Source organism: Nicotiana tomentosiformis, chromosome 5, assembly GCF_000390325.3.
Source record: "Nicotiana tomentosiformis chromosome 5, ASM39032v3, whole genome shotgun sequence".
Lineage (NCBI taxonomy): Eukaryota > Viridiplantae > Streptophyta > Magnoliopsida > Solanales > Solanaceae > Nicotiana > Nicotiana tomentosiformis.
The window spans coordinates 108721106-108746418 of record NC_090816.1 but is presented as its reverse complement, the minus strand read 5'-3'; the positions used below and the strand labels follow the sequence as shown (position 1 = coordinate 108746418).

Genomic DNA, 25313 nt, shown 5'->3' with positions numbered 1-25313 from the left:
GTTTCCAGCAAGAAGAAGGTTGTTTCAAAGTCGATGCATTACTTACTTCTTATTCCTAGGTTAAAGAGGTTGTACGCATCGATGAGTGAGTTGGTTGCAAACCGAAAAATGCCCGAGGGATATGCTTCGAACCTGGGAAAACATGTCGATTGGTCAAATAAGAAGATCATACTTTTTCGATGCAAGTGGTTTGACCCAACACCTAGAAAAGTTACAAATATACACTCACAGTATAACATAATTGAGGTTAATAAAAAGGGAGTATGATTGCTATGATCCTTTTATAATTGCAGAAAAAGTTAGGCAAGTGTATTATGCTCCATATCCATTGCGAAAGGATAAGGCTGATTGGTTGGTTGTAATCAAAACTAAGCTTGTTGGTAGGCAAGTGTATTATTCTCCATTTGCTTAATCATCAGCTGAATCGCATCCATCTAGATTTCAGCCAGCCGGATCGCAACTCCAATTTCACTCCTCTATTTGAGGATATGAAAACGGTCGATGCAATAGTAATACCCAACAAGGAGTCCGAGTCGATCTTCCATAGGGATTTATGAATGTATCTTAAGGATATATATTATAGTGTAGGAGCTTGAATTATCTCAAATTGCACTTCCATAACCTTGGGTTGTTTCTAGGTCTAATTTAAACTATGGTTACAAACTAAGAATTTAAACTAAGAAATTATTTTTGGTTGTTTTTCAAATGATATAAAATGCCTAGGGCTATGACCTTCACCTAGGTGTTCGCCTAATGGGTTGTAAGCTTTAAAGCTTGTTTTATTGGCCGGGGTGTATTACAGCTATCAACACTCAAGTACCCACTCAATTTGGCTTTCCCAAGTCCAAATGGGTATTGAACAAAGAAGTTGATAATAAGCTCAAGTCGGGTTTTACTATCTCTTGGTTCCGCTATTTAATTGATCTTATCAATCTCTCGATTGATCCAATTTCTTGCTAGCCAATTTTTTTTAGACTAAATCTCTCTTTCTCAAGTAGAGACCAAGTTAAATAGGCATGAAATAATGTTTGTAACCATTAATTGTTCAAATTAAAGCAAGAACTAGGCTAGATAATCAACACCCAACCATAAACAAGTGATAAATAAAACACCCATTAAGTTCACACACTAGGGTTGGGTCACAACCCTAGTGAAAATCAATCTAACCATGTTTAAATTGGAAGATAACGAAGAAGAAGTGATAATGAAACCCATATTAATGATTAAGATGATAAAAGTAATATTCAAAAAGCTCAAAAAAGAGAAAACTACTAAAAGGGGCAAAGTAAATGGTTGTTGATGTCAAAAGTTCCAAAAATTGACCTAATAAAAAGGAAACTCTAATATTTATACAGTGCTGAAATTTTGGGACAAAATTGCCCTTTCGGTGGTTCTGCGGCCGCACAATTCCATGTGTGGTCCGCACTTTTCTTCAGCTTGACGGGATTGGACTCCTGCGGCCGCACCATTCTGAATCACGGTCGCATCTCTCTCTTTCTATGGTCCGCACATTTCTTAGTGCGACCGCACATGGCTCTTTTGTGGACCGCACATATACAACTGTGGCTGCATAGCTGATCTTCTGCGGTTGCACAATAATTGTGTGGTCCACACTTTTGTTGAACTTGATATGCATGTTATCTGAAATTCCGGTCTTGCCTTGCTTCTACGTCAACATATTTTATGTGCGGACCGCACTTCTTACAAATCTCTGATAAGTTCTTCTGCACAATCTATGACCGCAAATGATAATTAGCGGTCCGCACTTTAGAGCTTTTGTTCCTGTTTTTGTCCTTGGTTCATATTGCTCCTTCTTGAGTTGGATTTCATCTTTTAGGCTCATTTTCTTCCATTCCTACAATTAAGCATATTTCATCAGTTTTTGGGAACACAATTAAATGCGTTGTCGGCAGCCATGTCTGGCTCCTCAGACTGGCCAGCTGGTGCAACTGGAACAAATAGTGTTGCTAGAGATGCTGATGCTGGTGGGTCTGACCCTATGAGCAAATCAAATGGAAGCTCACTAGCTGCTGCTATCTTGGTCACCTCTCTCCTCAACATGTCAACTGATTTCTTGGATGCCTGGGATTTCCTCATTTTATTTACCTTCTTCCCCAGGTCCTCAATGATTGATCCATGTGCTACCAAGGTGTTCATGATGTTGGTTTGGTTTTCCAAGATCTTATTCAATGTATCCTCCAATGTTGGAGGAATTTGGTGTGTCGGGGAGGATGACTATGCTACAATAACACTGGATAAGTCAGATAGCTTTGCAGTAGCTATCTACATGCACTTGTTGAGGCTCGCCAGTGTCTGGGAGACTCGAAGCTCAGATAGTGGATGAGTGGGTATAGGCACCGGCCTTAAAGTCGAGGTGGAGGGAACTATTGTTGAAGGCCCTAAAGAAAGAGGTGGTGGGAAGGCAGCTGTACTGGTAGAAGGCACTAATGGAGAGGAAGGCATGCCTACTAACTCTGCCACTACCACCGAAGGCTCATCAGGCTGGCCCATGGTAGTAGTCGACTGACCCTTATTCTTCGGGTTCATCAGTTCCTTCAGACAGTACCAAGTGAAAGGCTTCTTTGCCCGAACCTTTGTGTCAAAATTCCTCGGCTCTACCCCCTAATCCGTAAGGTATTCCTTGATAGCGTTGGGATATAAGTAGGAGCTGTCACTTTACCTGCCAACCAAAAATATGTTGGCAGACATCACGACACCCATATTGATTGCGTATCCGGCCATGATAGAGGCGACTAGCACTGCCCACGGGATCGGGAGATTTGTTTCATTTTGGCACGGGTCTATTCTTCTACACATAAAAGTCTGCCATCCCTTTGCCTCAAAATTTAGGGTGTTCCGCTGAATAGGAATCCTTGTTGTAATCCATGGTGGTGGTGGTCCCGGAGCTGCCAGAATCGCAACTAGTCATGGGAGAACTACATCGCCTATAGCCACCTTTTCCAAGAATTACACCAGCTCTACATCCTCTAACCCTAAGAATGTGTTCAAGGTTCTCTGGTCAAACCTCACTTTCAGATTCCTCACTTTTGTCACTTTGGTCCCATTCTTTATGTCCTCCACATTGGCGTAAAATTCCCAGACCATGTACTCTTTGGCATTTAACACACTTTGAGTGAACCATGTCCACCCTTTCTGCTCCCAGAATTGTCTCAATACTACCGGGTTGTATTTATTAAGATCTTTCAACAAGAATTGACGCTCAAGAGTGAGCGATCTCGACGGCCACCACTCTCGGAAACCATTTAATACAGTTAGACTGACGAACCAATCTTCCCAAATTTCTTTCTTGTTCGACCTCTCAAGTTCGACAACTATGGTATCACCCCCTCGTCCATCATCCGGTATCTCATCCACATCCACTGTAGTAGCTGGTGTGTCGGGGGAATGTGTAGATGAAGGCTCTGAAGCCAGGCTGTTACCTGCCGACCCCTCAGAATTGCTCTCGGAAGAGGTTGGCTTATTTCTCAATTGGTATCTGTCCTGAAGCGGTTGTGCTTGTGATTTCACAATAGGTTGCTCTTGCACTGAGTTGCCCTCCGATTCTTCCCTTAACGGTGCATATTAACTTGATTAGGAGGGTTATAGCTATCTACTTCGGCCTGCTGTGGCCTTCTTACCTATTACTCTTTGGGGGGCGAGGGGTAAAGTGATTTTGCCTCTACCTATAAAAGGTTCACCCATCCCCTTTCATGTATCACCACGATAATGGGATCTAACCATATTCTGCACAAAACATCAGTATGTGTCAGTTCTAGTTCAAATGCAGGTAAGCAGGAAGTTGCAGAACAAAACATGATGCAGGTTGGGGAAGTGCGGTCTGCAGAATTTTTAGTGCGACCGCACATTTTTGAGTGAGGTTACATAGTGGATACCTTAAAAATTGCAACTCTATGAAAACAGAGAACGCCCCAATCTACGGCCGCACACACTTTTATGCGGCCACGATTGAAATTTTGAGGACCGCACAATTTCAAGTGTGATCCGTACTTTTGCCTAACAAGATGCCCTTAGCACGTAATTCTGCGGACCAAACAATTTCTTGTGTGGTCGCACATTTCAAACTTAAATCGAGCACAGTCCTATATGGTTTCAATATTTTACACAATTTGGGCATGGTAGTAGCAATTGAACATGATAAACGAAATACCCATTCCCCAAATAGCCACTAGGAGTTTACCTAACACAAATTACACCCCTCATAGATATGAAATTGACAAATGGTGTAAAATAACTAATAAGTTATAAACTAACTAAGAAAATTGAAGAATTCTAGAAATGATTTGAACATACTAGTGATGAAGTGGTGTTAAGGAATGATCAAATATGTTAAATTAAGTGGCGGATAATTGACTCAGTAGTGTGCAAAATTTTAGCCTTTGTTTTAATTTCTCAGAGAGTGTAAATTCTCAATAGTGGCCTTAGGGCTACTAGTTATACTATACGGGATTGGCAAAGGGTTCAAGAGACGAGTGCGGTCGCAAAATTCCTTTTCCAGTCCGTACTCTGTTACCTGTTGTTCAATTTCCCTCTGTTGTCCTGCGGTCCTAGAATTACGTGTGCGACCGCATGTTTTGGTGCGGACCATAGATTTCCTTGTACGGCCGCACTTTGACCATTTCTCTAACAGAAAAACTTCATAGAGTTTGCAATTTACCATCTCAGTTTGTGCGGTCTGCACTAGAATTATGCGACCGTATTTTCCTTCTATTACAGCATCAAGAATTGTGCAGTCCACACATTTTTTCTTAATTAGCCAATTTTTCTGAGCCCAGTTCCTATAAAGCACACACATTCCTGCAACACACTTCAAATCCAATTAGCACAAAATTAGTCCTATCTAAGACAAAGAAAAATGGGTTGCCTCCCAAGAAGCACATGATTTAACGTCATGGCATGACACAGATTATCATCACTTCAAACGAATCACTTCCACCACGTGGCCATCATCAGCTTGTCCTAAATATTGCTTCACCTGGTGTCCATTGACTCGGAATACCTCATCACTTTTGTTCTTTAAGTACAATGCACCAAAAGGTGTCACACCTACAATTTCAAAGGGACCACTCTATTTAGATTTCAGATTTTTGAGAAACATCTTCCATCGTGAATTGAACAACAAAGAAAGATTGCCCACCTTGAACTCCCTTTTTTGGATATATTTGTCATGAATGTACTTCATTCTTTCTTTGTACAAGGAGGAACTTGCATATGCATGATACCGGAATTCATCTAATTCATTCAAACGTACAACCCACAAGTTAGCAGTTGCATCCCAATCAAGATTTAACTTCTTTAAAGCCCACATGGCCTTGTGCTCGAGTTCTATCAGAAGATGACAAGCTTTGACAAACACCAACCGGTATGGAGACATCCTGATAGGAGTTTTGAAAGTAGTTTGATAAGCCCATAGTGCATCATCAAGCTTCTTTGACCAATCCGCCAGGTTAGCGTTCACTATTTTGGATAAAATACTCTTTATCTCTCCATTGGAGACTTCCACTGGACCGCTAGCTTGAGGATGATATGGAGTCGTAACTTTATGAGTGACACCATACTTGCTAAGTAAGGTGTCAAAATCTTTGTTGCTAAAATGCAAACCCCATCGCTTATAATAGCCCGCGGAGTACCAAATCTTGTGAAGATGTTCTTCTTCAAAAATGCCACCATACTTCTTGCTTCATTGTTCGGTAGAGCAATGGCCTCAACCCATTTAGACACATAATCAACCACAACCTAGATGTAGGTGTTTCCATAAGAACTCACAAAAGGTCCTATGAAGTCAATATCCCACACATTGAAAATATTAATCTCCAAAATGGTGGTGAGGGGCATTTTACCAGCCCTTTTCCATTCATCACAACACTTGACTAGATCACTTGCATCCTTGTAAAGAGTGGGCCAATAGAAACAACAACTTAGCACTTTGTCCACCGTTCTTGCTCCACCATAGTGACCACCATACGGCGAAGAATGACAAGTCCAAAGAATTTCAACTTGTTCCTCCTCTGGTACACATCTTCTAATCACTCCATCCGTACAAATCCGGAAAAGATATGGTTCATCCCAATAATAGTTTTGACAATCCCGTTTGAGCTTCTTCCTTTGATTTATAGAGAACTCATCCGGGGTGATACCACTTACCAGAAACTTTACTAGATCCACGAACCATGGCACCTCTTTCCTTGAAATGGCTAAGAGTTTCTCATCGAGGAAGGAGTCATTGATTTCAAGGCCATCATGCGGCCTCCCCTCCTCCTCCAAATGAGATAAGTGGTCTGCCAATTTGTTTTCACTTCCTTTTCGGTTTTGGGTGTCTATATCAAACTCTTGCAAAAAAGCACCCATCTCATCAACTGGGCTTTGGAATCTTTATTTCTCATAAGGTAACAAAATGCCACATGATCCGTGTGGACAATCACTTTTGCACCCATCAAGTACGGGCGGAACTTCTCAATAGCAAACACAATGGCAAGGAGCTCTTTTTTGGTCACAATGTAATTGACTTGGGAATCATTCATGGTCTTACTAGCATAGTAGACTGGATAAAAGATCTTGTTGATATGTTGCCCCAAAACTGCTCCAACCGCCACATCACTAGCATCGTACATGAGTTCAAAAGGAATGCTCTAATTCGGGGCGGTGATAATGGGAGTAGTTGTCAACTTGAACTTGAGCAATTCAAATGCTCTCATGAAATCATCATTGAAGTTAAATTTAGTATCTTTCTCCAAAATCTTTCACAAGGGGTTCACCACATTGGAAAAATCCTTTATGAAACGCCGGAAGAACCCCGCGTGACCCAAGAAATGTCTCGCGCCCATCATGGATGTTGGAGGAGGAATTTTAGAAATCACCTCTATTTTCGCCTTGTAGGCCTCTATTCCCTTCTTTGAAATTTTGTGGTCAAGGAAAATACCCTCCTTGACCATGAAATGACATTTCTCCCAATTCAACATCAAGTTCGTTTCTTCACACCTTGCCAATATATTATCCAAATTTGACAAGAAATCATTAAAGGAATCCCTAACTACCGAAAAGTCATCCATGAATACTTCAATGTAGTCCTCTACCATATCCGTAAAGATCACCATCATACACCGTTGAAACGTTGTCGGTGCATTGCATAAGCCAAATGGCATCCGCTTGAGAGATAAAGTTCCATAGGGACAAGTGAAGGTTGTTTTATTTTTCTCTTTTGGGTTAATAAGGATTTGATTGTAGCCTGAATATCCATCTAGAAAGCAATAGAACGCTCGGCCGGCCAACCTATCAAGCATTTTGTCAAGAAAGGGTAGTGGGAAATGGTCTTTCCTTGTGACTTTGTTTAGCTTCGATAATCCATACACACTCTCCACCCGATCAATATTTTTGTTGGAATCAACTCCTTCTTGTCATTGGTGACCACAGTTATGCCCCCTTCTTCAAAACACAGTGTACCGGAGAAGTCCACGAACTGTCAGAAATGGGGTAGACAACCCCGACATCTAAACAATTTATGATTTACTTTTTGACCACGTCTTGCATGGCTTCATTGAGTCTCCTTTGATGTTCTATGGAGAGTTTGGCATCCTCCTCCAAGTTAATCTTCTGCGTGCAAAATTCGGGGATTATTCCCCAAATATCCGCCAAAGTCCACCCAATAGCTTTCTTCCTTTTGTGGAGCACCGCCAATGTAGAGTCAACCTGCACGTTAGTCAAACAAGAGGAAAGAATAACCGTAAAGTAGAGCAAGGGCTAAGGAATTCATACCTGAGATGTAGAGGCAATGGCTTCAACTCCAAGATAGGGGGTTCCTCAATTAAAGGCTTTGTAGGAGGCATTTTCCTATTTTTGAGATCCAAGGAAAGTTTTCGTGGTGCATAATTGTATGACCCCATCCCTTGCAAAGAATTGACACATTCCATGAAGCCATCCATTTCATCATCATCAAAATTTAGCAAAATGGCTTCCAACATGAAACCCACATTAATCGTGGTACTTGTATCATCAATAATCACATCGGTCACCAAGTTCATAAATGAACACACTTCATTGCTATTCGGTTGCCTCATAGATTAGCACACGTGGAACACCACCTTTTTATCACCTACCCGGAAAGTGAGTTCACCGGCTTCCATATCAACAAGAGCCTTTCCTATATCAAGGAAAGGTCTACCAAGAATAATCGGTACCTCATAGTCAACTTCACAATCAAGAATCAAAAATTCCGTCGGGAGAATGAACTTGTCAACCTGAACCAATACATACTCAATCACCCCCAACGGTCTTTTCATTGTACGGTCGGCCATTTGTAATCTCATAGATGTGGGTCTTAGTTGACCAATTCCCAACGTTTTGAAAACCGAATAGGGCATCAAGTTGATATTCGCCCCAAGGTCACAAAGAGCTTTTGTAATTTCGGCACTTCCAATGGTACAAGGAATTGTGAAAGCACCAGGATCTTCCAACTTTGGAGCCATCTAATGTACAATCACACTCACTTGGTGATTGACTTTGATAGTTTCAAAATTCATCAATCTCTTCTTTTTTACCAAGTTTTTCATAAACTTAGCATATCCGGGCATTTGCTCTAAAGCTTCAACTAATGTCACATTTATAGAGAGACTCTTTATCATATCAATGAACTTCTTGAATTGATTCTTGCCATTTTTCTTGGCAAGACTTTGAGGATATGGAGGAGGTGGCTTATACAATGATGCCTTAGCTTTTTGCACTATCATCTTTAGTATGTCAATCACATGATCCATAGACGGGTTCATATCCTCCTGAGTCTCTTCCACCGTGTCATCAATATCAATCTACACTTCATCATTTGCTTGCACCACATTGTTTGGGATCTCCTCTTCTTTTACCATTTGCTTATCATCCACAAGTTGACTTTGGCTTGAGGTAGGTGCATTCCCACCTTTTCCATTTCTTGTAGTAACGGCCATGGCTTGACCCGTAGTGTGTCAACCCTTCGGGTTCACTATTGTATCACTTGGTAGTGCCCTTTTAGGACGAGAATTTAAAACTTGAAAGATTTGACCCATTTGCAATTCTAAGTTACGGATTGATGTGTTGTGTGAAGCAAGTAGGGCATCGTAATCGGTATTCTTCTCCATCATTTTCTTGAACATGTTCGCAATACAACCCATTTCATTGTTGGAGGAACTAGGACCATGAGAAGGATAAGAATGTGGGTTGCTCTGTTGTTGGTACATATGGGACCTTTAAAAACCTGACCCCCGATTTCCTTGGTTGTTGTTCCACTCGCCTTGGTTGTTGCCTCCCCATTTTCCTAGATTATTATTGTTTTGTCAATTCCCTTGGTTATTGCTTCCACTCTAATTGCTTTGATTGTTCCCACTATTCCATGGTTACTAGAATTCCAATTGCCTTGATTGCTAGAATTCCAATTACCTTGATTATTCGAAGGTCTCCATTGCTGTAGACTAGGGCCTTGGTAGTTGTTTCTTTGCCCTTGAAAGTTGTCCACATATTGGACCTCTTCATATTAATCATTGTACGAATCTCCTTGATCGAACCCACTATCATCTTGCACAAAATTGTCCACTCTTTGTTGCACTTGTGGACTTCTTGGTCTTCTCTTATTTACCATCATATTGACTCCCTCCATAGCATTACTTGCCTCGGGTTTTGCACTTGTTGAAGTTGAGACTTTACCAATTGGTTCATGGTCAACTCGGTTATCACTTGCCCATGGTCATGTAACTCTTTATGAAGAAGAATCACATTTCGATCACCTTGTGGGACATTGGCTCTAGATTGCCACGCCGATGAAGTATCCTCCATTTCATCCAAAATATCACACACTTCCACATAAGGCGTAGTCATATCCCCCGGTAGAAAGTTTGTTGAATCATGTTCTCCGTCATATCATTATTGGGGCACTCTTTCACCATTGTCCTATACCTTTCCCATATATCATGTAGTTGGTCATTAGGCTCTTTCTTGAATGCTAGAATTTCATCCCGAATAATGGCCATGTGCGCGGGAGAGAATTACTTTTGCAATATATTCCTCCGCTAATTCATCCCAAGTATGAAAGTAATGATTTGGCAAACGTTCCAATCAATCTAAGGCTTTCCCCCGTAGAGAGAAGGGAAAAAGACTTAGCCTCAAAGCATCCTCGGAGACATTTGTTTGTTTGTTCCCCCAACACATATTAACAACCCCCTTTAAATATTTATATGCATTTTGACCAGGTGCACTGGTGAAGAACCCTCGTTGCTCGAGAAAAGTGAGCATCACGTTGGTTATTCGAAAGTTTCCCGCCCTAATATAGGGTGGAACTATAGCACTTGCATAGTCTTCATTCGGTAACCCCCGGTGTGGAGCCGCTCGTAATGGAGGTGGGGGTGAAACGGCCACAATATATTGAGGCGGTCGGCCTCATCTATTGGATTCAGGTTCAAGAGGGACCCCATCCATTTCATCATCATCAACATCCATATCTCCCACGGTTATGCTTTCGAGTTCGTTGTTTTCCATGATTGCACCTACAATACTCACACGTTAGTAATAAGGAAGGAAAATGAGATATTCCAAAAACACACCTAAATATATAGCTAACACCGTTTTTTTGCTTCACGGCAACGGCGCCGAAAATTAATCTCATCAAATTTCACTCCTCTATTTAAAGATATGAAAACGGTCGATGCAATAGTAATACCCAATAAGGAGTCGGGGTCGATTTTTCACAGGGAGCTATGAATGGGTCTTAAGGATATATATTACAGTGTATGAGCTTGAATTATCTCAAATTGCAATTCCACAAACTTGGGTTGTTTCTAGGTCTAATTTAAACTATGGTTACAAACTAGAAAATTGTTTTTGGTTGTTTTTCAAATGATATAAAGTGCCTAGGGCTATGACCTTCACCTAGGTGTTCGTGTCACAACCCCAAATTCCCTCCGTAGGATGTCGTGATAGCACCTAGTCTCTAAGACTAGGTAAGCCTATCAATGAGGAATAATAATAAATATCTTAAATAAATAAACTACAATTCAAACAATTTCAACTCCCAAAACCCGGTAGAAATAAGTCACAAGCTTCTAAGAATTTATTCTTAATGTCTCTATATGTCAAGGTCTAGATAAAATATAAGGAAGCAACATAAAATGATAGAAGGGGACTCCGGAGTCTGCGGACGCTGGCAGATATACCTCGAAGTCTCCGTGCGCAGGTAACTCAATGGCGTCTAGGCTGGTAAAATGTACCTGAATCTGCACAAAAAGATGCGCAGAAGCGTACTATGAGTACACCACAGCGGTACCCAGTAAGTGCCAAGCCTAACTTCGGTAGAGTAGTGACGAGGTCAGGTGAGGCCCTACTGGAATATAATAATGTCATGGTAAAATATTTATCAATGTAGTAAAATAAAATGACATCGAAAATGAATCAAATAGTATGTCACATTTGATGACACCAAATAATTGCAAATAATATCTCGTGGAAATCAAAACAGAATTTTCTTCAACTTTATGAAAATCACAATAATAATCAAAGGCAACTACGGCCATAAATCAATATCAACAAGGGCACTCCCGAGGTACCGCCTCGTAGTCCCAAATCATAAATAAATTCACAATATCTCATTTCCTTATATCACCGCGGGAGCCTTCACAATTTATTTAAAGAAAACATTTTCCCGAAATAGCATCCCGCGTTTTAGCCACCCTTATCACACCGCATGACTTCTAGTAGTTCCCCTACTAGCCACGCGTATCAAGCCACCCTTATCTCACCGCATGCGTTTCAACACCCAGACCTTATACCACCGCATGCGTATCAATATCACAATATATCACAATTTGCACCTCAAGTGCTCAAATAATTTAACTTGCCAAAATAATTCAACAGCAATATTTTTCCACAATAAAGAGCTCACGGCTCATGCCAAAATAAATCATCAATAATAGTTTTCCACAATAAAGAGCTCACAACTCATGTCAAAATAATTCATCAATAATATTCTTCCATAATAAAGAGCTCACGGCTCATGTCAAAATAATTCATCAATAATATTCTTCCACAATAAAGAGCTCACGGCTCCCTCACAATGAGTATAAAAATATTCAGGAGTAAATAATATAGGAAAATAATATTTCAAAATCTTTACTACGTTGCTTCAATATCAAGTTTAAAAATGTCAAATACTTCATATTAATAATATTTAATTTAAATAAAATCAACCTTCAAATAATGCACAGAATAAAAGAAACCAAGTTTCAACTAAACAGGTAAAATAATTAGTAAGAAAAGATCAAACAAATTTGAAGTATATATCTCACATCAATGATGAAGAATATAACAAGATAAAATAATTTAATAAATGCGCAACAATGATCTACACAATTTAAAAATATAATCTTTCACAAATTAACCCGTGTACACACTATTAGCCTCAATCTTCTGAGTGTCTACATTTATACCTCCATCAGATACAATGTGCCCCAAGAATGCTACTGACTTCAACCAGAACTCACATTTAGAAAACATAGCATACAATTTATTATCACGGAGGGTTTGGAGTACCGCTCGTAGGTGGTCCATATGCTCATCCTCTGAATGTGAATAAACCAGAATATCATTAATAAAGACTATCATGAACATATCTAAATATGGTCGAAATAGGCTATTCATCAAGTCTATAAATATGGCAGGTGTATTCGTCAACCCGAAGGACATGACAAGGAACTCAAAGTGGCCATAACGGGTTCTGAAGGCTGTCTTGGGACTATCTTTCTCTTGAACTCTGACTTGGCGGTACCCCGACCACAAATCTATCTTTGAAAAGCATCTAGCTCCCTGCAACTGATCAAACAAGTCGTCTATCCTTGGAAGTCGATACTTATTCTTAATAGTTACCTTGTTCAGTTTCCTATAATTGATACACATCCTCCGCGAGCCGTCTTTCTTCCATACAAACAGTACCGGTGCACCCCAAGGTGAGGTACTAGGTCTGATGAAACCTTTCTCCAGTAAATCTTTTAGCTACTCCTTCAACTGTTTCAATTCGGCAAGTGTTATTCTATACAGAGGGATGAATATTGGTTGCGTTCTCGGAAGAAAATTGGTGCCAAACTCAATCTCTCGCTATGGAGGAATATCTGGAAGTTCATATGGTAATACATATGCGTACTCTTTGACTACTGGAATAGACTGAAGTGTAGGTATCTCATCATCTGTATCTTTAACTCGCACAATTTGATAAATTCACCCTTTTGCGATCATTTTCCTTGCCTTCAGATAGGAAATAAACCTACCTATAGTTGTCGCTGTATTACCTACCTATTCAAGGATGGGCTTACCCGAAAAATGAAATCTAGCTATCTTTGCTCGACAATCAATTGTGGCATCGCAAGCTGCCAACCAGTCCATGCCCATGATAGTATCAAAATCCAACATCTCTAGCTCAACTAGGTCGGCTGAGGTGTGACTACCACAAACTGACATCGTACAACCTCGGTAAACCCGTCTAGCAATAATTGATTCTCCGACCGGTGTAGATACCGGAAAAATATCACTTAGGATTTCATGCACTATATCAAATTTCCTTGGCGAAAAATGGGGCAATACACAATAAAGTAGATCCTGGGTCTATCAAGGTATAAGCATCAAGAGAGCAAATGGTCAACATGCCTGTCATAACGTCTGGTGAAGACTCCTGGTCCTGTCGATCCACTAACGCATAGCTACGATTCTGGTTACCACCTGAACTGGAACCTCTACCTCTTCTTCTACCTCTACTAGCAGAAGACTGAGATTCGCCCCTGAAGGATGTATAGACATAGATGATCCTATTGCTGAATTCGCTGATTGCGCCACACCGCCAAAATCTCTATTTGGGAAATCTCGCATCATATGCCCCAGACGTCCACATGTATAACAAGCATCAGAACCGGCTCGGCATTGGCCCAAGTGTCATCTACCGCAGATGGCACACCGCATCGGAAATGCCATGTCTTTCTCGAACCTCGTTGTAACTGCAAACGTGACTCCTGGGAGCTCTCACCTGGTCTTGACTGATTATAACGTCATACCTGTAACCTTGTGACTGAGGTCTAGGTGGCCGTTCGAAGTACTGGGGCCTATAACTACCCTGAGACTTCTCCTAAGATCTGGCAAATCTCATCCTCTTACGCTGCCCTGACTCAGTCCTCTCCGTACCCTACTATCGATGCCTACCCATTTCCATACTATCCTGTAATGCAGTGGTGGCATATGTCTCGGTCAATTCTAGGGCCGACCCTGCTATAAACCTATGGATCATGTCCCGTATAGTAGCAACTATGGATGGTGCATATCTGGCCAATGAGTCAAAATGGATACTATACTCTCGAACACTCATATTGCCCTGTGTGAGGGCTAGAAGCTGATTGACTCGGGCCTGTCGGATCTCCCGCGGTAAGTACTGGTCATGGAAGGTATATGAAAAATTCTCCCACATAGCGGGAGGTGCATCACGTCTCCTGGACCTTTCCTATACCTCGTACCAAAGGATGGCTATATCTCGGAGTCGAAAAGCTGCAAGCTCAACTGCCTCTTTCCCCGTGGCATGTATAACATGAAAGATCCTGTGAAGTTGATCAATGAAATCCTACAGGTCCTCCCTCTAATCTGTCCCTGTGAACTTTGGGGGACTCAAAGCAATAAACTCTCGGACCCTTGAACTCCCAAATCCTTCAGAAGGTCCTGCACTAGCGGATGCCCTAGCCTGTTGCTGGGTAGCTACCAACTGTGCCAACAAATGCACCGCACTCAAGTTCTGATCTAATGAAACCGGAGGGGGAACTGGATGTGCGGTCTCCCTAGGAATCTCCTCAGGTGGTGGAGGAGCCGGTAATGGCTGGGTAGGGGTCTCTCCTTGGGCCTCCGATTGGGCCCCATCTATATGGGGTACACTACTAGTCCCCTTACCTATTGTTGTTTCTCTCATAGTTACCGTCATCTATGCATGTAAATGCCAATACGTAAGTTTAACTAAAATTTCCTATAACTCAGTGCTACAGCACTATTTAGATTTGAAAGAAGGGTAACCAACTCCTAAATACCTTGTAGTCTCCTGCTTATATAATGAGGTGCACTTTACATCTATAAAAAAAGACCCTACTAGACACGGCTTGTAGACTCCGTAGGACAGAACTGTTCAGATACCAGTTTTGTCACGCCTTGAGCCTGAGGATGAGACCGGCATCCGGTGCCTCACCTATCCTTGCGTACCACTTGCGACTAAAAGACTCTGAACATGTAATATCATACTTTGTCCATGGGCCACATTATAAGATAATGTGTGAAGAAATATATAAAACTGAATAGAGACTAACACTAGTTAATGTCAACATAAAGCTGGGCCACCAAGGCCGTCATAATTACTACAACTGGCAAGCCAACAAAATATACGTACAGGGCCTACAAGACCACATACTGCACTAGCTGACAGTTTATGTCTACAAGCCTCTACTGATGATCGTAACAGGGCCTCGACCTACCCATAACCTATTTACATATATACACAAGATGTACACAAAATATCTAAACTCGACAACTCCGAAGGATGGGGAGCTTACTGATAAAGCTGAACTCGAGCAACACTTACTGATTAGGTCTACTCGTCTGTCTATCTAAACCTTCACGCATGAAATGTAACATCCCCAAAATCTGAGTACAAAACATGGTACCGAGTATGTAAGGAAATATACTGAAAGCTGAAACTGAACTGATAATATAATACCCGAACGCAACTGGGAGTCATAAAAAATCTGAAGATATGCTCATTTGCTGATACTGACTTAACTCTCTCAATATAGTAAGTAAAATAGTTGTCCGACCTTATAAGGCTCGGTATATATATATCTGTTATGTCGTTGTAGGCTCTCTCATAGGTGCTCGGCCATACTAGGCCCTGTATCTCGACAAACTGGGCTCGCTCATAGGTGCTCGGCCACAGTAGGCTCGGTATATAACTTACCATCTGATCAAAGGTTACCCAATAGGGGCCTGCCCATCGATTATAGCTCGATGGTAATGAAAATACTATAATACTGTATATATAGTTTCTCTGCTCTCTTGACTGGAAAAAGATAATACTACACACATTCGTACTTAATATTTGCATACTTCTCCATTTTTTAAGGAGGCATAAAGGCATTTTACGAAGATAAAACAAGTATTAATATATAACACGTCCTTTGTTAATAATTCATGTTTTAAATTGCCAAAACTATCCAGAACCATATCCTACATTTAAAAATTACTTAGCTTCCATTTGTGATGGTTCATAAATGATAATTATATACTTAAATACCTGCAATATATAAAAGGAAATCTCCTTCATTTTCTTAATTACCTCTTCTTGATAACTGGAGCATAAGATATTTACAACACACAATTATATTTCCACAAAACTATTGGAAGGATGGAAAGACTTGAAAAGATAAATCCTTAACTTCTAAGACTAGAACCAATTATGGAATAGCATTACGTTTACGTATCGTTACTTGGATCATGCCAAAATGAAAGAAAGTTTATCCATAACATACCTGAAGTTGGAAAATATCCATATGATATTCTTGGAAAAGGTTACACCGTATGCCTATAGAAGCAAAATTTACGTTGTTAAGCTGCTAATAATTCTCGTTGGATTTTTTAGTTGAAGAAAGTCTCGTTGTTAATGTAGTGTTGTAGGAATTTTTGTAGTAATTATGTTTCTAACGTGCAAAAGCTTCATCTGATTGTAGTGTTGTTAGAATGAAGATACTAGACATGAAATGTCTTGAAAATGAATCATGTTTTATGGCAGTGTAGTTAGAAATAAACATATTGGACAAGAAATGTCTTGTAATGAATTTTGTTGGGTTGCCACCTAATGATGATTTTCTAAGAGTCATAGTCTTAGAATGTGGCTAGCTGCTACGTTTTTTGGGGGGGGAGGGGGGTAGTCCTATCTCTTAATTTAATAATTAATTAGGTAATATCCCGTTACCCGATAATTAACCAATTACCCACATAATTAAGAATTATCTCACATTACTTAGAATACTACTCACTTTTAATAGACTTTATACATCATACTATCACGGTCATATGGTACCTTGTATTGTACTAGTCCTTAAATATCATGTATTATAACTCGGACCGTATTTTATTCCAAACCGACAACCTTCAATGAAACTCATTTTCTTTAATTCGTTTACCAGTTATCCTTCATGGAACTTACCTATCGCTTGTTATAAATAGCATAAGTATGCTAACCTCAAGATAATCTCATTCCCGAGTCTATGTCCATTAACTGGAGACAAAACTTTAACGTACGAGAAATGCGAGATGTAACAGGTTCGACCCGTTGATGTGTTTCATATAGTAGGCTTGAGGCCACTGCGCCATATGATATCATACATGTATGCTTTTGATTTGTTACAGTGGGCCACTATTCGTATTTTGATTCGGTTCTGCTTATTGGGGCGAGTTCCCCTATTTGTTATTCCACCTATAGGTGAGTTCATGACCTAGTATTATATTTATATATTTGCCTCTATTGGAAAATTCTATTAGTGATAGCCATGTCTATTGTTGTTTTAATTCATTATTGAAAGTTACGAGACTAGAAGTGAATTCATGTTGTCTATTATGGCAGGTTTGATGTGATTCCTAAGTAATTTGGTTATGATTTGTGATTTGATACTCTACCTTGGTGAGAGTTCAGTAAGTGTTGAAATTTTATGTGCAGAATTGAGTTAGTATAAGATTTCAATTGGTATGATGTGTATCCATCTTGTGATTCCGAGATGAGGGTGAGACCCTCGCGATTCCATGTGATTTGATATGTTTGAGCTGGGCTGCGTGTCGCGGTGGAGGTTATATCAGGATGAGATCCTTGTGATTTGTTCATATACTTTAATTTTTCCTTTTAATTGATTTGTAGGATGGTACTCATAGAGAGTTGTGCCTATCGGGCTTGTTTAATATTTCTCTTATGTGTTTTCTCTTTACATATTCTTGCGTTTTAGCTTGTGGGGTGTGTGCCCGACGTTGTTAGTTGTGACATGTTCATTTCAGTGTATAGCTAAGAGGTCTTCATGTTTCTTGCATCGTTGTCAGTGTTATGGAGGTTTGAAACTGGCTTCTAACGGTTATGAGGCTAATTGCCAGTGTTGGTTTTGATTATGGGCAGCTATTGTGATCATAAATGTTATTATGGGCCTATGTGTGGTGTGTCATATTGGGTGGTCGTACATTGTGGGTGTAGGCATGAGTTGTTACAGCTGGTTGAGACTTATACTAGGTAAGGATTAAGAATCGGGTCTTTTGGAGATGAATGGAAGGTGAGAATTTCGACTCTAAGGTTTATCAGTGTTGGTAGAAAGAGATAAATTACAGTTGAGATGGTGTCGTCAGGCTTATGTTGATTGGGGTGACGTGGGGTCACCTACGGGTGTATGTTGGATATGTGCTTTCAGTGATTTGAAGACTTCGAGGCGATTCTTGGCACGTTCGAGGATGAACGCTTGTTCAAGGGGGGAATGATGTAACGACCCAACCGGACGTTTTGATTATTTAAGTCCCGTTAGGCGGACTAAGGCCCTGAGAAGCTTCGTATTATATGCATTGACTTGTGTGCATGGTTGAATGCAGTTAACGGATGATTTGCAGTGATTTGGGACATTTAGTCCCTAAAACGGAAACTTAAACTTTAGGATTTTGACCGTAGTTGAAACTATGTGAAGATGTCTCCGGAATGGCATTTTGCTGGTTCTGTTAACTCCGTTGGGTGATGTTGGACTTAAAAGTGTGTCCGAACGGTAAATTTGAGGTATGTAGCTGATTTAGGCTTGAAATGGCGAAAGTTGAATTTTTGATGATTTTGACCAGAAGTGCACTTTTTGATATCGGGGTCGGAATGTAATCCCGAGAGATGGAATGGATCCATTATGTTATTTGGGACTTGCCTGCAAAATTTGACGTTATTCCGGGTTGATTTGATAGGTTTCGGCATCTGTTGTAGAAATGTGAAGTTTCAAGTTCATTAAGTTTGAATTGGAGGGTGATTCATATTTTTAGCATTGTTTGATGTGATTGGAGGGCTCGACTAAGTCCTTATGGTGATTTAGGACTTGTTGGTATGTTTGGTTGAGGTCCCGGGGGCCTCGGGTGAGTTTCAAATGCTTAACGGATCAAAATTTGGACTTGTGTAATTGCTGAAGCTCTCAAGCTTCTGGAGTAATCGCACCTGCGATGGGGTGGCCGCGGTGAGGACACGCACATGCGAGAGGCCAAGAGCTGAAGAGCGATTTGAGGAGATAGATAGGGGTCGCAGGTCAAAGGGAAGTTCTACATCTGTGAGCCCGCAAATGCGCTTAAAGATCCGCAGATGCGGACAATGAGCTGGAGGGGGGAGTCCGCACATGCGATGGATTTTCCACAGGTGCGGCGTCGCAGGTGCGATTATGGGTCCGCAGGTGCGAGATCTCTAGGCAGAAAAGACCAAGTTTGAGGGTTTTATCTCATTTTCATTTTTGGGTCTTTGAGAGCTCGGATTGGGTGATTATTTGAGGGATTTTCAGAGCAAGCTTTTGGGTAACGATTCTTAAAACCTTTATGGTTATATTCCACTAATCTATGGTTGATTTCATCATTTAATTTCGGATTTGGATTGAAATTTTGGGGAAAATGGGAAGAAGTTCTTCAACTAAGATTTTTGGGTTTTGATTTAAATTTTGATATCGGATTTGGATAATTTTGGTATGAGTGAACTCGTGGTTGATTGGGTGTTCGTATTTTTTGACTTTTACCTGATTCCGAGACGTAGGCCCGGGTCGACGTTTTAGGATGGATTTCGGAATTTTTGTTAAATTCTTGATTTCATTAATGAAATTAGTCTATTATAGTTGAATTTATGATATGTATTTATTTCTGGCTAGATTTGGGCCATTAAGAGTCGGATAATCGAGGAATAGGCATTGATACCAATTGATTGAGTTTGGTTCAAGGTAAGTATTTTGCCTAACCTTGTGTGGGAGAACTACCCCTTAGGATTTGAGTCTTCTATGTTGATTGTAGTCTGTGTACGCGAGGTAACGAGTCCAAGCTCGAACTTATTTGTTGAAATTGGCCTTTTAGGGTTCCTAGGTCCATGTATTCATTGAATATACAGTTGTACTTGTTATGATTATGTTCCTTAATTACTAGTTTCACCTTTACCTGCTTAATTAGAATTAATTACTTCATGATCCACTCTTACTGTTTACTTGATTCCTATGTGCCTTAATTGAAATTGTTATCTTTTTCCTAACTGTGTATCTTTATTTGAAGTTGTAGTTGTCCTCTTTTTTTGTAAATGTTCACCCTTAATTGAGGTTATGGTGAATTTCTCGTTGCCCACTTTTATTTGAATTGGTTGTATGTCTTTCTTAATTGCCAACCTTAAAAGAAGTTAGATATCCTATATTTTAGTTGACTTGTCCTTATTTGGAATTATTCGCCTTATGTTATCTCCCTTGTTGTCGAACTGTATATTGTGGACCGTTGTTACATAATATTCACTTTCTTGTTGAGTTGTTCTTATTATGACTAGCATTCTCTATTGTGGCCACTCCTTTTGAATTAATTCCTCTGTTCCTTTGAGTTTTGGAATTTCTGACCTGATTTAATTATCGTACCCTTGTAATAGTGTTATTGATATTGTACTTGCTGTTCTTGCATATTTACTTTGGGACTACGAGGCGGTACCTCGGGAGATCCCCCATGTCTTGCATATTTACTTTGGGACAATGAGGCGGTACCTCGGGAGATCCCCCTGTCTTGCATATTTTCTTTTGGGACTACAAGGCGGTACCTCGGTAGATCCCCCTGTTGAGAATTTACTTTTGGGACTACGAGACAGTATCTCACGAGTTCCCTTTGTTGACATCTCTTTGTTATGGGGTTGCACGAGATTTCTGTCGTGCTATTGTTACTAATGATATTTGCACATGCGGTGTGTCAAGGCGGGATATATATATATATATATATATGGGTTACTCATGTGGCGAGACAAGGTGGGAATATTTTTATGTACGTGTGGCGAGACAAGTCGGGCATTTATTTTACTATTGCACACATGGCGAGACAAGGTGGGTTGTGTTAGGGATTGATTTGTGATGACTTGTAATGGCCTGGGGGCATTCTTGTTGTTGATACTTGTGTAGTGGTACACTTATCGGTGTGAGATTTATTTTGTGAAAAGTTATGTGAAAACATTCTACGTGTTGTCCATTTCTTTCCCTATACTTACTAGGTGGCATGAACTATGTTAGGACACTTGCACAAACATACACTTAGTTGAGCACTCTTATAGGTTAAGAAGTTTTCTTGATATTGTTGAGTATAGATGAATACCTATGTTTACTTTCCTTCTATGCGAAAATGGCTCTATTTGGCACGTGAGTCGTTAGTGCGGCTATGGAGTGTAATGAGGGCACATGATGCCAAGTGTTAGGGTTCAGGTATTAGAACGCGTGAGTTGTGATTTGTCCGACGTTCTGTACCTCGTGAAATTTGTTGACTAAAACCTGATGTGAAAGCGGTCGTTGTTGCTGAGTTATTAATTGTCTTTGATGTATCTGTGATTTAGGATTTAGGTGGGGTTTACGTTCACCCTTTTGTATCACTATTATGGTATTCCGCTGATACTTGTTGTCCTTTCCTATTGTAATTACTGTATTGTTACTCGTATCGCATGGTCTTTATGTAGATATTATATTCTGTTATTTCTATACTTATACTTTGTTCAGGTTATTTAGTCCAGTAGGTGTCTTGACTGTTCCTCGTCATTACTCCACCAAGATTAGTCTTGATACTTGCTGGGGTACCGTCGTGGTGTACTCATACTATACTTCTACACATTTTTGTGCAGATCCTAGTATTTTCGAAGTCAGTCGATCATTAGCTAGATGTGCGGATTGTTGTTGTGGAGACTCAAGGTAAACTTGTTGCTGCGTTCGCAGGCTTCAGAGTCTCCTTCTGATTGTATTCACACTGTTTACTTTATTTCAAACAGTTGTATTTAGCAAATTATTGCAAACTCTGTAGTGCTTATGACTTGTACTACCGGTTTTGGGAATTGTAAATTTTTATAAAGAATTCCATTTCAAAGTTGTTAGATGTTATTTATTATGGTTGTTATTCAGTAAATGTTAGGCTTACCTAGTCCCTAAGACTAGGTGCCATCACGATACCCAACGGAGGGAATTTTGGGTCGTGGCAAATTCGCGGGGCAAAGGTTTATTAGAATCTTGAGTTGGTTGCAAATCGAGGTAAGTGTCGTGATTAACCTTGACTTGAGGGAGTAGGACTTATTTGTCTATTTGCTACGTGATTTAATGTGCGAGCAAAACGTATATGTGAGGTGACGAGTACTTATACATTATGGTTATGTCCAAGCATGCGGGTGAAATTTATTTATTGTGAATAATTGCCTATTTAATTAAGATATTCCTGCTTAAGTTATTATTGTTTAATTGATCATTTTTCATGAGATTATTGCTAGTTTAATTATTGTTGAATATTTTGGAACGCGAGGTCAGTATTCTGGTATTGAACTGATTGATAAGGGTATATCCCCGCATTTAAATACTCTTCCGAATTTATATTATTATTTTCATGGTAAGGAAGTGTGTAAGAGAACGAAGGGTAATGTCATGCCATTTATATTATCCTTGTCATGGTGAGAAAGAGTGTAAAAGCACGAAGGGTGATGCCGTGCCATTTTCATAGAGTGTAAAAGCACGAAGGGTGATGCCGTGCCAGAAGAGAGTTAAAGCGCGAAGGGTGATGTCGTGTCAATCTTATTATTTATTTACAAACTCATGGGAAGAATGAGAGTAAAAGCACGAAGGGTGATGTCGTGTCAATCTTGATGAATTAATTGGCTGCTACGTGACACTTCTCCTTCTGAAATTATTATATTATTCTCCTTCGCATGTTCCCCCCAATTTTATAAATAATTATTTATTGGGTTATTGTTGCTTCGTATTTGTATATATACTGGTACATGTTATTTACGTACATGGACTGTTATTTTATTCTCTAGAAAAAAATATTGAAGGGAAGAAAAGGATAAATGATGATTAAAAAAATATAAGTTATTAAAGTGAACAATTAATGTAGCAATCTACTAAATAATACATGATGTTTGCTATAAAATCAGTATATACGTAACTCTAAAATATAATATTGGATAATGGCACAAGTTAATCATTATACAACTTATAAATCGAGCAACTAAAGCTAAGATTTTCTCAGAAAATATGTTGGACAATAATGTTGACTCCAACTGAGTTAAAATACCTTCTAAATTCAAGCGAAAATAATTTTATATCATATTATTCTTTTATTATTATTAAAAGTCAAGACATATTATTATTTCATATATATGGGACTATTTTCTAATTAAATTAATATGTGTTTACAAATGAACCACTTTGATGAGTTACAAGTAGGAAGGGATTGAAGATTATAATGATAATGATTAATCATAACAAATAAAGTTAGAAAAATACAAAAGAAAATCTAAATTCATTTGATTGTAATGTATTGTTATTCGTTTTGAATTGTGTTATATCTTTAGATTATTTAATTATAGTACAACCTAATAATTTTGATAATCGTCAAAAAAATATTTGATGATTACATGAGTCGTTTAATTTAATTACATAAAACTTTTATTATTGGGTATATACGAGGACAATACTAATTTTGTTAAACCATATGATGTCGTGTGTTCAAAAAAATAGATAATACTTTAATATGACTAACATTCATCAATAATGTTCGTGCATTGCGTGAGTACTAATACTAGTTTAATTATCTATAATATGCTATTACTTTATTTTTAAGTCATAATATCACAGTTGCTATGAGTTATCTGTTATTATAGGTCAATTAAATTACATGGCACAAATTTAAACAAGGATTGACATTGCCCCTCATGTTCATTAACGGAACTTCCCCCCTCTCCTACCAGAAAAAAAAAATGAAACAATAACAGACATCAAGAAAAGGGAGATTTACGTAATATTCAAACTTTGAAACTCCATGAAGAATAATCCACCAAAAAGCAATGGAATTCTTTTTTGAGTAATATACACTAAACGAACATCGGTTAATTTACATACTCACTGTATTTTATGGGGTAAGTAATTATTAGTAATAATAAGTGTGGTATAATAATTTGAGAAATAGAATAGTGGCTTGTCATAGTCGACTAATTTTATTAATAGTCTAATAATTTCTTATATGTTCAGTGTATATAATTAAATTCTTCTCTTTATCATCTAGAATTTCTTCTTTCGCTTTTTGTACCAAATACTTAATACCCTTAACCCAGAATAAATTAGAACTGTTTATAAAGACCAAATTAGCCCCATAATAACTCAGCCATAGATGAGCCTTAAAGCCAATTGGTAGGTCTGCTTGTTATTGAATTGCCAAAAGAATAAATTGATACTCTTTATAAAGACCAAATTAGCCTCCACAATAACTCAGCCATAGATGAGCCTTAAAGCCAATTGGTAGGTCTGCTTGTTATTGAATTGCCAAAAGAATAAATTGATACTCTTTATAAAGACCAAATTAGCCTCCACAATAACTCAGCCATAGATGAGCCCTAAAGCCAATTGGTATGTCTTTTGTTATTGAATTGCCAAATGAGTGGGCAAAGTAGCCTCGAAGGTCTGGGACCGCCGCCTTAGTTCATTATTTTCTTATTTTTATTTGTGGGGATTGAAGTTTGGTGAATGGGAAATGGAGTGAAGAAAGTGAAGGGAGAGTGAATTCCCTTTTGATTTGTAAAGAGCAAATGTCCCTCGTTCGTGGTGGAAAGAAAATAGAATGTGCTTAAATTGAGAAAGCACTTCCCTTGGTCTTAAATGGGTTGGAAAGAAAGTAAGCCTCGCGTCATCGTCGTCGCTCGGCTTCGGCTTCGGCTTTCAATTACATAATTAATTAACGAAAATTCAACCCGAAATAATTCAGGACACGCGACCCGGTCCGTTTCTTTCCCGGAATATTCCAAACAGGAAATGTTCTCATTTGTTCCAACAGCCATGGATGTGACTGAATCTTTTCTTACGAAATTTTCTGATCTTCTTCTTCTTCTGCACAAAAGTTTCCACTGTGTTTTCCAACCTTCAAGCGGTTCGCTGTTTCACCGGCGTTTTTGGGTCCGTTACTCTAGTGAGTTAAATTGTTCTATCCTGGGAGGATAATATTTCAACACCTTGGGTACTTGAGGAGAATAATTTCCTTAA

The 25313-nt window shown here is 39.3% G+C and overlaps 1 protein-coding gene across 1 annotated transcript; it reads right to left on the bottom strand.

Moving 5' to 3' along the window:
* Window positions 1-5754: 5754 nt before the first annotated feature.
* On the bottom strand, window positions 5755-6366 carry LOC138892974 (uncharacterized). Its single transcript, XM_070176735.1, has one exon. It carries the CDS (start codon window positions 6364-6366, stop codon window positions 5755-5757), a length of 612 nt encoding a protein of 203 aa, XP_070032836.1.
* Window positions 6367-25313: the final 18947 nt, after the last annotated feature.